Genomic DNA, 14,721 nt, shown 5'->3' with positions numbered 1-14,721 from the left:
ACTGGCCCCAGGGGCGGGGGGGTGGGGATGCAATGGATTAGTAGAGGGTTCTCTGGCATAGAAGTAATAAGAGTAACATAGCTGGGCAAGAAAAGCGATTAGGTGACGAGCAAATGGTCTCCTGCAATGTGTCCCAAGTGGGGGGTGATACTTGTCTTTCCAGACTGTGGCTTTCCTGGAATCTGAGACCTCGAGTCGCCCTGCAGGGGTCCTGTGCTTTCTCCTGCATGTGGACTACCTTGTTGCCCAATAGTCCTTCCAGTGGTAGCATTATGGTCCATGAGTTGCTGGCCTCCATCAGACTCGTGAGCCTCAGAAAGCACCCTGGAACTTCAAGGGCAAATTGAAAAGTTTTCCTCCAGGTCTGAGAGCCATATAATCATTGCAGTTTCATTTCATCTGAGCATCTAGCCCTCCAAGAAACCAGCCAGGCTCCTGCACTACCTAGTATAATGGTTGTAAGTGTAGGTTTTGGAATCAAAGATTCGAGTTTGAATTCCAGCCACGCTGCCAACTGGCTGCATGACTTCGGGGAAAGCGCGTGGCTTCTATATGCTTGTTTTCTTCTTGATCTAGTGGAGGTGAGAACAGTGTGGTGTGCTTGTAATGGTGGCATTTAACAACTCTATTGGGTTGCAATATTTAAAAGCCAGAAGTATTATTCAGCCTCTTGTATAGCTGTCATCTTTACTGCATGCATACCAAAGTCAGGTCACAGCTATAGCTTTGTTCTGCAAAAAGGAACTTATATCAGGATGTATATAGTTGACCCTTGAACAAGGGTTAGAGGAGCCAACCTCCTGGGCAGTTGAAAATCTGCATATAACTTAAGTCGGTCCTCCACGTATGTGGATTCCCAACCACCAGTTGACCCTTGAAGAAAGCGAGTTTGAACTGTGCTGACCAATAGAAAAACCCACGTATAAGTGGACCCACACCGTCCAAGCCAGCATTCTACAAGGGTCAACTGTATTTGTAAAAAAGTTTTCCTTTGTTTTTTTTCTTATTGCACAAGTCATTTCTGGTAAGTATTTTTTAGACTGGCAATCACTGTTCTCGGGAAAGCTGCTCTAACATGTTTCATATCTTGCTGCTGATATTTTGACATCTGAAACAATTACTGTTATCATGCTGATTTCTATATCTTGGGAGATTATAGCTGGTCACTTCCTGCCCAATATCCTCCTCCTCCTCCTCCTCCCCCTATTCCTCCTCCCCCTATTCTTCTCTCAAGGACTGCAGAGAGACAGGGGTTAGAAGACTTAAAGACAAATATTTAAAAGTTTGCAGACCCATGTTCTGGACTCTAATTTAGAGATGGTTAGTTTAGATTGTGTTGGGGATGAGCCTGGGCCATGGGACCAACAGATCCAGTACCATTTCAGGTTCAGACACTGTAATATTTGTGTGATTTTGGCTAAATGACATAATCTCTTGGAACCTCAGTTTTTTCATCTTTAAAATGGAGATATTATTTACCTTGCAAAGCAATTTTCAGGATTGGAGCCAATTCATCAAAAGTGTTTAGCTTGTAGTAGATGCTTGATAAATTATATTTCTATCCTCATCATTAGTACCATTATCTAGCATATCGCTAGAGGTATATGGATAATGCTGAAGAGCAGAACATTTAAAAAAATCTACTTGGTCTTAGAACAGTGGTACTCAACCTTCCTAATGCCGAGATCCTTTAATACAGTTCCTCATGTTGTGGTGACCCCCAACCATAAAATTATTTTCGTTGCTACTTCATAACTGTAATTTTGCTACTGTTATGAATTGTAATGTAAATATCTGATATGCAGGATGTATTTTCATTGTTACAAATTGAACATAATTAAAGCATAGTGATTAATCACAAAGACAATATGTAATTACATATGTGTTTTCCGATGGTCTTAGGCTACCCCTGTGAAAGGGTCGTTCGACCCCCAAAGGGGTCGCGACCCACAGGTTGAGAACCGCTGTCTTAGAATGTTGTGTTAGAATTAAATTGTTGTATATATTTGCTAAAATTTGTTAAATTTTGTGAACTCATTGTTAGGCAAAAAATGTTGTAACATACAGGTAAGGTAAAAGAAAAATGACAAACACACAGATGCACACACAGAGAACATTTTTTCTAGCAATGAGTCAATTTTTAAAACTTGACCCCATGTTCTGAGAGTGCAAGTTGTTTAGAAGGGGAATTTTTGGAGAAATATTAGTCTCTTCTTTGTGAAGGGAAAATATTGAAACAAAGAGGTAATCTGAGACCAGAAGGAAATTAGAATTAAAACAAGATAAATTTAGCCCAATTAAATAAAACATCTTTAATTAGGTTATGGGGAAGACCAGGTGTTAAGTTAGAACAGATACAGACTTTAGTCTGAGAAAGAAAATAATTATTTATAGAATTGTGAAGGATGACAGACATGATTCAGAAAAATAAAAATGAACTGAAGCAAGAAAATGATAACCTGGTAATTAAATAGTATTTTAAGAGTTTTGTATGTTTTATATTCAGGGAAATATACTGAATACATCTTCTAAATCAGCTTATTTTTTCACTTCTTGTATTAGTAACATATTCAATTTATTTTTCATGTATTTGTTTATTTTCAGCAATGACTGATAGACCCTATGTAGGTCCTGGAAAAAACAGACAATTTGGACACTGCACCTGAGCTATGGCTCATGATCTGTGGGGGCACCTACTCATCAGCCAATCATAATGAATGTGGGGCACAGATTAAAAATATTTGGTTATATTTTTGTTCATAAACCTTTAGTATCTGCCACTAGTTTGAAGTCTAATCCACAATAGTCCAAATTCCCAGGAAGCTCCAGAGACTTCAGGGAATTAACAAGGAGCTCCATGTACATCTTCCTAGTTAGAGTGGTAATAGTTCAGTTGAGATGTATTACTGGTCCTAAGCCCAGTTACTTTCACTGTTCTAAGAAAGCTAGCCCCTTGCACCATCCCTATGGACTTATATGCTGCTGAGGAGTAGACCTCCATGGATTAATTGTATTTTCAAAGGTGGTGGTTCAGTATCACCGATTCCATACTGTATTCTACAGTATGACAAGGTCATCTCCTCCCTGATTTAGAGGTAAGTCTATTCTTTCTTCTTTAGTCTGACTGGGCTGTGGTTACTTCTGCAAATAAGTTATAGAAGCTATGACTTTCAAGGCCAGGCATCTTCCACCTGTTTCCTTTGGACACTTGCTTACTCTTCAGGAAGCAGGCTGCCATGGAAGAATCCCATGGGTAGTCACTCTGACAGCTGAGCCCCAGCAGCAGCCAGCATCAACTATTTGCCATCTTGGATGTTCAGCTCAGTCAAGCCTTCTGATGACCACAGCCCAGCCAACATCTGAATGCCTGTTCTCGGGAACTCTGGGCCACCTGTAAAAATCCATCTACCTTGCTGGGGAGACCACATGGAGTGGAGAGGCTGGGACTGCATGGAGCTGGAGGGAGCCTCCAGTTGCATCCAGTCCCAGCTGTCTTCTGGCTCCAACTGCATGAGACCCCAGAAAGGCCAGCAGCAGAACTGTCCAGCTGAGCCTGGGCAATCCACCCAACTGCGAGAGAGAACAACATGGTGGTTATTTAAAGCCACTTAATTTTGGGGTGATTTGTTCTGCATTAGTAGGTGACCAAAACAATGGAGAAGCTAAGAGTTTTAATTGGGAGGCAGAGAATTTGCTTTTTTTTTTTTTGGAATCCCAATGGCCACTGATCAGCAGAAGAAATAACACAAATCAAATTCTGTCAAAACCTTCTGAAGGACTTGGCCTTGCAAGCCAGGAAACATGAAGCAAAGGCAGGAGTCATCTTTGCTGTCTTTGGAAGGGACGATGGACACTCAGGCGAGGGGGTTACAGTTAAAGAGTCCTGAAGCAGGCATCACAGGGCTGATGGAGGTTTCATAAGAGCGGTGTGTCACCCTATTGTCACTGTGGTGCCACTTTTAGGGTGCTTCTCTAATACCCAACGGGGAGTCCACAGTAGATATGCTGTATGAAATGGTCATTACAATATGTCCTAGGCAGGTTTTCCCCAAACCTAGGTGCCTCTTTCTCCTGGGTGAGCTGGCATCAGCAGCTTTAGTTTCTAAACCAAAAAATTAGGAAAGAAGAGATTGTCTCAGCTCTTCTTTGATTGTCTCAGACACGGTGCACAGACACTCTTGTGCAGAGCTCCTTTCTTCTTGTGAAAACCCTCACTGCTGCTGGAGAAAGCTTTTACATCCACTTCAAAATGTGGAACACATCAGAAAACAGGGAGGCATTGTTTTTATGTTGCTATTTAATGAGCCCACACAAAGACAGCAGCAATTTTAATCACTCTGGCTACCCTTGTTTTCCCATCAATTCTGTTTCAAAGGCTTGCTTTAGAGAACATAGTGTTCTTTGAGGATCTTCAGAAGGGAGAAGCTCCCTCCGCTGTTTCATCTTTGTCTAGTCTTTATATGTAATTGGGCCAAAACTGCACAGTGGCACTTGTACTGGGAGACCCAGACAGCTAATGAAGACCCAGATAGTACATCCCCAGTGAGATGACTACAGGGCGGAGATGCTCCAGGATCTTGGCAGAGCCAAAGACATGTGTCATTAGAAAAACAATTCACCCAACCTGTTGGCTTTCATATAAAAAACTATTGAAAATAAAGCTCTGTTAAATCTTTATCTGGCAGGTGTTTGGGACAGGATAATATGTTCTACGGGTCATGCATCATAAAATGTTATCAAAGTCTGCTTTACAAGGGCTCCTTCTGAAAGTAACAATAAAGTAAAAAATTCTCCAAAGCCAATCCTGCTGCTAAAAAGCTATTTCATGGATCTAGAGCCACATGGTCTAATATAAATTTCTGTGATGATAAAAATGGAGTTTTTGGCTTGAATTTCAGCAGCTGCTAGATCCATGTAGCTATTGAGAACTTGAAATGAAGCTAGGAGTTGAATTTTTAATTTTATTTAGTGTCAATTAATTAAAGTTTAAATGTAAATAGCCACATATGGCTAGTGGCTAGTACATTGGACAGTGTGGCTCTAGAGAAACAGATGGTAAATATAAAGATGCTTGGAAGATGTTTTAAGGTAAAGTATAAACAGTGGTTTAATAAGAAATTAAAGTTGCAGGATGATCAGATTTCATCAGTTTATTTAATTTATTAATTCAACAAATATTTGTTAAGGGTATCCTCAAATTTGAGGGCCATGGATTTGGAGGAAGGTGAAAGTTTGGCCACAGTATAAATGGTTATCAGGCCCAACATCTGGCTATTCTGCCTCCAAAAGAAGGACTCTCTTATATTCCGAAGCAATGCAAAGACACACTGGCTTACAAATGCTGTAAAGGCATTGAAAAACTCACCATCATCCATAATTCCAATGGTAACACCTTTCCCTGTGTAGCCCAGCTCCCAGGCTTCTGCCACATTCAAATCAAGGCCAGGAGTGCCATCGGCTTGTCCAGTATTGATCTGGTACAGGAATTCCAAGCAGAGAATCTTATTAGTTTGGTGGAGTAAAGCACCTGTGAAAATGTTTGTTTCACATGCTCTGCAGCCGTCTGCTAGTCCAGGGCCAGCTCAGAGGCCACATCTTCCCTGAACCAATACTTCTGGGCATCCCCCACCAACCTCTTCCAGCCTCCTTTAATTTTTTGATATACACTGTTAACGCTTTATATTTTTTATGAGTATGCAAACACAGTTTCAATCCTCCCATCTTTTATGACCAGGTTGTGATCTTTCAACTCCGTAGAGCTGCCATTTCCAGAAACCCTCCTCAGTTTAGAATTAAGTGCTTGCTTTTGTAGTTCTTGATTTACACTTCACATTTTGAATTTAGCACATATTGTTTGGGATAATTCTTATGTGAATATGATTTCCTTACTGCATACAATATCCTTTGCAAGAGGGAGATGATCTATTTACCTTTGTGATTTCAATACGACCACACCAATCTTTTTTAAAAAATATTTGTTGAGCTGAATTAAAGATAGCTGGCTCAACTTTAGTGCATATTCTCCCCCTTAAAAAATCCACAGATGAAATAAAGGAAAACAAAGGAAAAAAATCCCAAATAAATGTGCTCACTACCCTCTTTGCATGCATCTTTGTCCTGTGCAGATTTTCTCAAAGATGAGTCATAAAAAAATAGTGACATCAGAGTTTGTATTGGCAGAAACTCACAGTGACCAATTGGCCGTTACAGTGTTGCTAAAACATTGTGTGAATGTCATAGTGCTCTTCATAAAAATGGCCACTCTTCTCCTCCAGGCATTTGTTAAGATTATACCTCTCCATTCCCTTGGAAGTGAGAATGACCATGTGACTGATTTTGGCCAATTGAATATGAGCTTATGTATCATCTGTCACATCTATGTGGAAGCTTTAAGAGCCACTGTGCAATTTGCCCCTTCCTTTCCCTCATGTGCTCATGAAAGCAGGGATCAAGATGGAGTGGAGATGGAGTTTGATTTGCCAGAGTCCCTGATGGATTATGAAACATTGGTGGCATAGCATGAGTGAGAAACTCTGATTTCATTAAGCCACTGTTATTTGAGGGTTATTATTGCAAGAAACATAGCCTATCCTGACTAATAGAGTCATCCCTTTGTATTGAGGGGATGGTTCCAGAATCCCAAAATACATGGATGCTCAAGTCCCTTATATAAAATGGTTTGGTATTTGCATATAACTTATGTTCTGCATATAGGTTACAGCCAGATATGCCTACACCTCATTTGTGTGGATTCAGCATAGTGATCTGCATGTGGCAAATTAAAATTTTGCCTTTTGGAAATTTCTGGGATTATTTTTTAACTATTTTCAACCCCCAGTTGGTTGAATTGTGGATGTGGAACCCGTGGATATGAAGGGCTGACTGTACACATAAGTTTATTTAGTTACCCAAACGGAATTTTTAGAATTCCATGCCCCAAAAGCATAAGGCATAGTCAAGTTCTAAAGCCCCAAGAGAGGGGTTTGTGGTGTATTCCTATAAAGTAGCAGTCCATGGGTCATAATTTATTTCCTCTTTTGCTTAAAATCTTTTCATCTTAAATAAAGCTTCACTCACATTGATAAATTAGTCACTCACTTCCCCTCTATATGCCCTGCAGTTTGGTTTGTTTGGAGTTATGTTGAGCACTTTTTCAACATAACTCAACCCATCTAAATGGATGGACTCTTGGTGAGCCAGAAAATATTCACTACCAGACAGATGGGTTTCCCTGCCTTGAATCCTGCATCAATTAAGTACCATGGAACTGATTTCCTGCCATTATTTGAGGAAACACTGATAGATGCTACTTCTGCTACTTTAGTTTTCGAGGTCTCTTGCTTGTCTCTTGTGTAGTCACCTGATTCTTTGTCTTATGTCTGTGGTTTCATCATGTCCTACTGTTACTCTGATGGTTGAGACCCCACATAACTCTTCCCAGACCTTTGAGTTGACCTTTACATGTTTTCGCATCTTCATTTATACATACACTGGGGCACTTTTCAGAGTCTGGGAGTATCTGATCTGCTTTGGGTAGTTGCTTTGACCCTAGGAGGCCATGGCTACTTAGCAGTCCAGAAGAAAGCAGATTAAGGAATGAGATGCTTGGGTGGTGCTAGAAAATCAATACGGATCAGAGGGGACAGAGCAGTTCACGGAGTCGGATGCTGGCTAATGTCCCAAAGAATAATGAGGAAATGGAAATGCATTTTGTATCCGAAGTCTCAAAATGAGAAACGTTAGGAACAATACAGAGACACTTACCAGATACCATTGCTTTGTAAAAAGAGGATCATTCATGTTGATATCGATCTCATTGATATCTCTATACCCTCGCTTTTTCCGTTGGAATCCTTCTTGTTGCAAGGCCATCTTTACCTGGAATGACAATACTGGCACATTACCTGACTATCAACCTAAACATTCCTCTTTTGAAATTTATTTCCATGAATTCAAGTTCCATTTGTATATGAAGTGTTTTTTTTCCCTCACCCGAAGTTAAGCTCATCTCATATACACTCTCACTTTCTGATTATTTTCCAAGGGCATCTACTTCTGCTTGCAGTGAGCAAAGAGGCTCGGTGATGGCTCAAATGAGTTTCCCTAAACAAGAATTAGATGGAAAAAGTACTCTCAAGGAAGGTAAGGTGGTAGGGCCATTAAGGGAAAGAAAACGAAGCAAAGAAACACTTCTATGAAGGAAAAGAGAGTGATATGGATCAGGGAGGGAGAGAGTGAAACCTCATTGATCATTTTTCTGGAGGGCTTCTCAGCCTTTCCATTTGTTGATAGTACTGTGATTTGGGCTATCACATTTGGGAATCAGCCCAAAACAAAAACAAACAAACAAACAAACAAACAAACAAACAACCTGTGTGGAGAGACAGTAATTAAATCCATAGCAAAGCTGTAGAAGGCAAGCGAGGGACCTTTGAAGAGAAATTGATGGATGGTGCTGCTGTCCTTGCAATGACAACACTTCGGTTTTGGACAGTAAAACATTAGAACCCCAAGCCCTTGGATGGAAATAAAGCTCAGGAGCTGAAATAGTTCAAACAGGCTCCTGGCAACAGCTAGGCTCTGTCTCAATCAGAAAACTTTCTTTCACTTGGGAAAAACTAATCTATCACCCAATAGCTGTGGCCAGTCTCTGAACATCTACACCCTCACAGACTATGCAAATGTATAAAAAAGTGTGTGCTGGAAACTTATTATTTATTTAAGTTATATTTTTCTGCCTAACATTTATTTCTCCTTTTACCAAATTTCCCCAGTATATTAGGGGAAATATATCTATATCTTTATATATCTATATATCTATATATCTATATCTATCTATCTATCTATCTATCTATCTATCTATCTATCTATCATCTATCTATCTATCTTTCATTTTATTTCTCTTAATGGCCCTACCACCTTATCTTCCTTGAGAGTACTTTTTCCACCTAAATCTTATTTAGGGAAATTCACTTTGAGTCATCACCGAGTCCACTAGGTTCCGTGTTAGTGGAGTAAAATTTGAGGCACCTGCCTGCTGTAAAGAGACTGAAGCTCTCCTTGCCACAGAAGTGCTCAGTGGGTATCTCTCTTCCAGGATCTGAATCCTATAGGCCAGCCCTGGGGCTCCCTCAGGATTGATCCTTCAGCCTCCCATAGATTGTAAGCTCCAAAACTTTCCAACAAATTCTCTTTTGCATAAGTGATACAGAATCTATTCCTGTTGCTTGCAATCAAGAACTCTGATATGGGACAAGAGAGTCCAAGTCAAGAGTGGTGGTGGGCAGGGAAGAATGAAGAGGTTGAAGATGTGGCCCAAACCCTTGTCTTCCTGCTTCCCTGGAATGTGGAAGGATGCTGTGGGGGAGTAGCTCCTCACTTCCCCATCTACACACTCACACAGAAGGCCTAGGGCTCATTTGCCAGAAAAAAACTCTTAATTCTATCCAAAATGCTATCCATATAGAAAAGAAGTGGTAGGTGTAGCAAGGGTAATTGACCAGGGACCCCAGCTGCTACACTCTGAAATCTAGCGTTTGCTCTGTGAGTTCTTTGGAGGTATTGCAGCAAGAGACATTCACTGGGGTGTAGTTTCTATAAAAATCCCCCAAAGAAGTAGCAATATCATTGAAAAGAAGGGATAGTTATATTTTTAAAAAATATATTTTTATTGATTTCAGAAAGGAAGGGAGAGGGACAGAGGGATAGAAACTTCAATGATAAGAGACAATCATTGATTGGCTGCCTCCTGTACACCCCACACTAGGGATGGAGCCTGCAAACCAGACATGTGCCCTGACTGGGAATCAAACCATGACTTCCTGGTTCATAGGTCAACGCTTAACCAGTGAGCCATGCCGGCGAGGCTAGATGGATATTTTTATAATGGCAAAATTTGGACACAAGTAGTGCCCATCAGATGATTCCAATTTAAGTATATATGCATATACAGGGTGTCCCAAAAAATGTATACACACTTTAACAGCTGATAATTCAATTTTGAAAATGAAAAAATCCCCCAAAGAAGTAGCAATATCATTGAAAAGAAGGGATAGTTATATTTTTAAAAAATATATTTTTATTGATTTCAGAAAGGAAGGGAGAGGGACAGAGGGATAGAAACTTCAATGATGAGAGAGAATCATTGATTGGCTGCCTCCTGCACATCCCACACTAGGGATGGAGCCTGCAACCCAGACATGTGCCCTGACTGGGAATCAAACCATGATTTCCTGGTTCATAGGTCAACGCTTAACCAGTGAGCCATGCCGGCGAGGCTAGATGGATATTTTTATAATGGCAAAATTTGGACACAACTAGTGCCCATCAGATGATTCCAATTTAAATATATATGCATATACAGGGTGTCCCAAAAAATGTATACACACTTTAACAGTTGTTAACTCAATTTTGAAAATGAAATGTATTTTAATAAACAATGCCTTTATAATTATTCAAAATGTATGTATACATTTTTTGGGACACCCTAAATATGTTTATATGAAGCAGATGTCAAGATGGGATTAAACATGCAAGAAGTTTCTTAGGAGAGAAAATGCAAGAAACCGTGTTGCAAGTCTGGCCCCATAAAGAAGAGAGCGTACAAAGTTGGGCAAAAGAGTCCTTGACTGCCCCATAGTCTAAAGAAGGTTTGGCAAAGCTGTTGGGGATCCAAAGTCGGCTGTCAGAGGGCCCCTGTGTCTCCCAGGGGTAGGTCTGCCTCAGTACTCCTGTCGAGCTCAGTCACTGACTGGAGCAGCTCTGGCCAGCATGGCCTGTTGCCAACACGGTAATAGATTTCAGAGTGCAGCTGCTGGGGTCCCTGGTCAATTACTCTCTCTGTCGTCAGGGGCCTGTCAGCATGTTCTCACAGCTGCCACAGAATATATCCATGCATTTATATATGTGTCTCTGTGCTTGTGTGTAAGCATTAATGTAGAACATTTAAAATGTCCAAGTCAATGTAGTTTTCAACCTGGAAAGAACCAGACACACCCTCATAAAACCTTTTTAATACTATGAAAGCAAATACAATAGCCCCCCTTTATCCACGTTCCAAGATCCCCAGTAGATGACTGAAACAGCGGATAGTACTGTGTTTTTTCCTACACACACATACCTTTTTACTTAAAAGAAGTACTTTATGGCTTCTCTTTGGCATATCTGAATCGCCAGCATCATTTGTGCTTTGGGGCCATTATTAAGTAAAATAGGGGTTATTTGAACACAAGCACTTTGATACCTCCATAGTTGATCTGATAATGAAAAAGGCTAGTAAGTAACTGAGGGGGTGAGGGAGAGCATACGTAGTGTGGACACACTGGACAAAGGGATGATTCACATCCTGGGTTGGTTGAAGCAGGACAGCGTGAGAATTCAATATACTCACAAAGGCACATAATTTAAATAGAATGAATTGTTTTTTTCCATTTAATATTTTCTGACTAAGGTTGACCACCAGTAACTTAAACCACGGAAAGCAAAACCAAGGATAAGGGCAGAAACTATATTCAAATAAGAGTGCCACGTTAACTTGGGAAGGAAGGAGCCTGCATTCGGCCATCTCATCTTCCCCTTTTGGTCCCACAGCCTGGCCTCTATCTGCTCTCCTCACTAAAGGAGGCGGTTACTGGCCTGCCCTGAGGGAGTCTGGTTATAGTGGATTCATCGACAGGAATGACTTCATTGAGCAGCTTCCCTTTGCTGGGATCTTTGCTGGGCAGACTACCTACCATGTGGATGTCTGAACGCTCTCATCTGCAGGTTGTTTCCCAGCAGCATAAACACAGGAGGACACATCAGATTTTATCTTTTTAAATATGCAATAGCAGCGAAAGCTAAAGCCATGTTACTCCCAAATCAATTAGACCAAGTACATCCAAATGATAAGACTGTTTAAATCCATTTCCATAAGATTAATTTTCAATTTCATAAATTAGGTTTTAATGGAGACCAGTGATGCTTTGGAATGTGACCCTCTGATGCCACCCTCCTTGCAACTCGGGAGCACCAGAGCAGGACTCCGTTGTCTGAAATTATGCATCTCGTGCTACTAAAAATTAGGCCTCAGAAGACTGCAGAGGGCTTTATCTTCATGACCTCAATGAAAACCACAGCTACAATTTCAAGAGAGATGAGCACCTTTAAGACATATTTTTACTTATTACACTTAAATAACTGGAAAACAATTCTATCCCCCCTGCCAGAACAATACCATGTAATACCATCAATCGCTTTTATTTTTCTGGGTTCTTTTCCAATCTGAATTTGCATTCAAATCTAATTTTTACATAACAGTAATCATATTATAGATAAAATTGTGCACCTTCTTCACTAAGTATCCAACCGTAGGAATTTTAATATGCTGTTATATAGCTCTCATATTTTAATTTTAATGGCTATCTAAATATTCTATAGAGTAAAGTACCGTAATTTACCCAACAATTTCCCTCCTATTGGTCATTTGGATTTTTTTTATTATCATAAGTCAAATTGCCAGGAGCAGAAAGATGAGGTTATAAACTACTTTTAAAGACCTCTGGGGAAGAATTCTGTGTTATAATTCTATTTGTGAGAAAGCCCTAAATGTCAGAGAAGTGTTTCCTAGTGTCTACGTTCCTTCCTCACATTATAACTAAAAGGCTGGTTTTATTCTCTCTTCCTCCTCCTCTTAATTATAGCCTTTCACGCAGGATACCTTTCATTGCCACTTAGATATGGTCCCAATGACATGCATGGGACTTAATTATAGCTTCTTACCTTCTTAAAAAATAATGTACAGCTAGCATTGGTATTTCATTTTAGAATACTTCCCTAAGTTGGTCCATAGACCTAAATATTTACACAAATAAAACATATAAGAAAGCAAGCGTGTTTTGTTACTGGGTATTATTTTATTAAAAATGAACAGATGGATATTTTAAACCTGAATTTGACACATGTGCACAGCACAAATTTTACCTGAGCAGCTCCCCTATGCCCTCCCCATCGACCCCTCTCCTCAATTAAGAATTCTTTAGTCTTCTGAAAAATGTTTCTGTGCATCTACAAGCAGGTTCGATCTCTGGGCATTAGCATACTATTTTAAAAGTTACATTAACATTTAATCTTGTCAACAAAACTGTGGTGTTGAGAAAACAGAGGTTCCAAGGCCATTGTCTAACAGTTGTAAGCATGGTGGAGTCATCCAGGCTCATCACTTCTAAATGCTATGAACTCTTCACCAAGGCACATTGCCTCTCCCTAAGATACGGGACACAGTCAACCTTCCAGTATCCGGAGGGCTGAACGGTGGATGTTAACTCTCTAAAGAGCAGGTACGGGATTGCTTTTTCCCTGGGCTGATGATTAAACAGCTGCTAATTAGCATTAACTGTGCTGAGCAGGGGAGGGGCGAGAAAGGGGAACCATAGGAAAACCTGTCTCAAAGGGTGTGGGGAACTGCTTGGCTTGAAGTGAGCACAGGAAAAGGAACATAAAACACAAAACTACATGTTGCTGAAAATACCGAAGGTTATGAATCCACAGTGTGATTGATTGTCACACTATTATCTTCTATACTAAGAATTATTTTATTTACCAGTGTCATAAGTTGACTTGTATCTCCCTAAAAGTCCCAACCTGCTCATCTGTAAAGTGGGGATGAGACATAATAATGGCTAACATATATTGAGGGCTGACTGAACCAACCCCATCTATACTTTGATCTTGGTCTTCTAGACTCCAGAATTGTGAGACATATATTTCTGTTTAAGCCACCGACTTGTGGTACTGGGTTATGGCAGCAGTCCCAGCAAACTCATACAACACTCCAGTAATCTGGTTGCACATCTGCATACTTCACTATTGTTCCATGTTGCTTCTCTGCTGCTACTTCATATTAGGGTTTTGGTGAGCATCAAACAAGATAATGCATATAATGCATAACACCTGGCTCATAGTACGTACCCAATATATGCCTACCATTGCTACTATAAGCATTGCCAATGTTATAATTTTTGAGGCTGGCGGACAGGCAATGGGATGGTGCCTCTCCTTGTTCCATCCCACCTCAAGCCAGGCATGTCTTATTCCAAAGCAGGTCAGGGTGCCCTTGCTCCCTTCTTCTTGCTCTTAGCTAGCTTCAGACAAATCAAAGTAAACATGTAAAGAGAAACCAGCTGGAGTCCTTCCCATGTGTGTCCTGAAGGCAGAACACCCACCTCTTTTTGCCTTTGCCTTTCCAAGGCAGTGTGTTATACCCGTGTTTGAACTGATGAGCTGAACACAGCTTATGAAACAAGGAACCCAGAAAAAGCCATTGCTGGTGGTGATGTGAAAGATGATGGAGGAAGGAGACCACACCTAAGCTCAGATGTTCTAGTTCATCTGCTTTGCTACCAACTGCTGGCCTTGGTTATCAAGATGCAAACAGGGATCTAGAAAGGAGAGAGGTATAAGGGGACATGACCCAGGGAGGTCAATTGCTGGGAGGGAGAGTGAAGGGAGGAAACAGGCAGCAAACAGTCGGGGGGAGTCTGGCTATTTAATTTCCCCCTTGAGCAGGCAGGGTGACTTTTTGGAAAGCCCAATTATAGGCAAATCACAGGGCTTAACTTTTCAAAGAACAGGGAGTTAAGCCACACTCATGGCTGAATGCACCGTATTGATTGCCCTCATTTAGAGAGGTTTGCCCATCTTGCAAGAATGAAGACGATCAATTGAGGAGAGAGGATATGGCTG

At 40.6% G+C, this 14,721-nt stretch overlaps 1 protein-coding gene across 1 annotated transcript in view; it reads right to left on the bottom strand.

The window, feature by feature from the left end:
- Positions 1 to 14,721, bottom strand: part of PCSK2 (proprotein convertase subtilisin/kexin type 2) — a 271,929-nt gene that overhangs the window by 122,777 nt on the left and 134,431 nt on the right. The window contains exons 3-4 of the mRNA XM_005860583.2: positions 7,765 to 7,878; positions 5,366 to 5,474 (exon numbers count right to left, since the gene is read on the bottom strand). Of these exons, the coding sequence (XP_005860645.1) occupies positions 5,366 to 5,474; positions 7,765 to 7,878 (223 nt within the window). The remainder of the gene's footprint in view (positions 1 to 5,365; positions 5,475 to 7,764; positions 7,879 to 14,721) is intronic.

The sequence above is a fragment of the Myotis brandtii genome, unplaced genomic scaffold (assembly GCF_000412655.1).
Source record: "Myotis brandtii unplaced genomic scaffold, ASM41265v1 scaffold137, whole genome shotgun sequence".
Taxonomy (NCBI): Eukaryota; Metazoa; Chordata; class Mammalia; order Chiroptera; family Vespertilionidae; genus Myotis; species Myotis brandtii.
The sequence above is the reverse complement of the archived record's forward strand: the minus strand, read 5'-3'. Positions and strand labels throughout refer to the sequence as shown.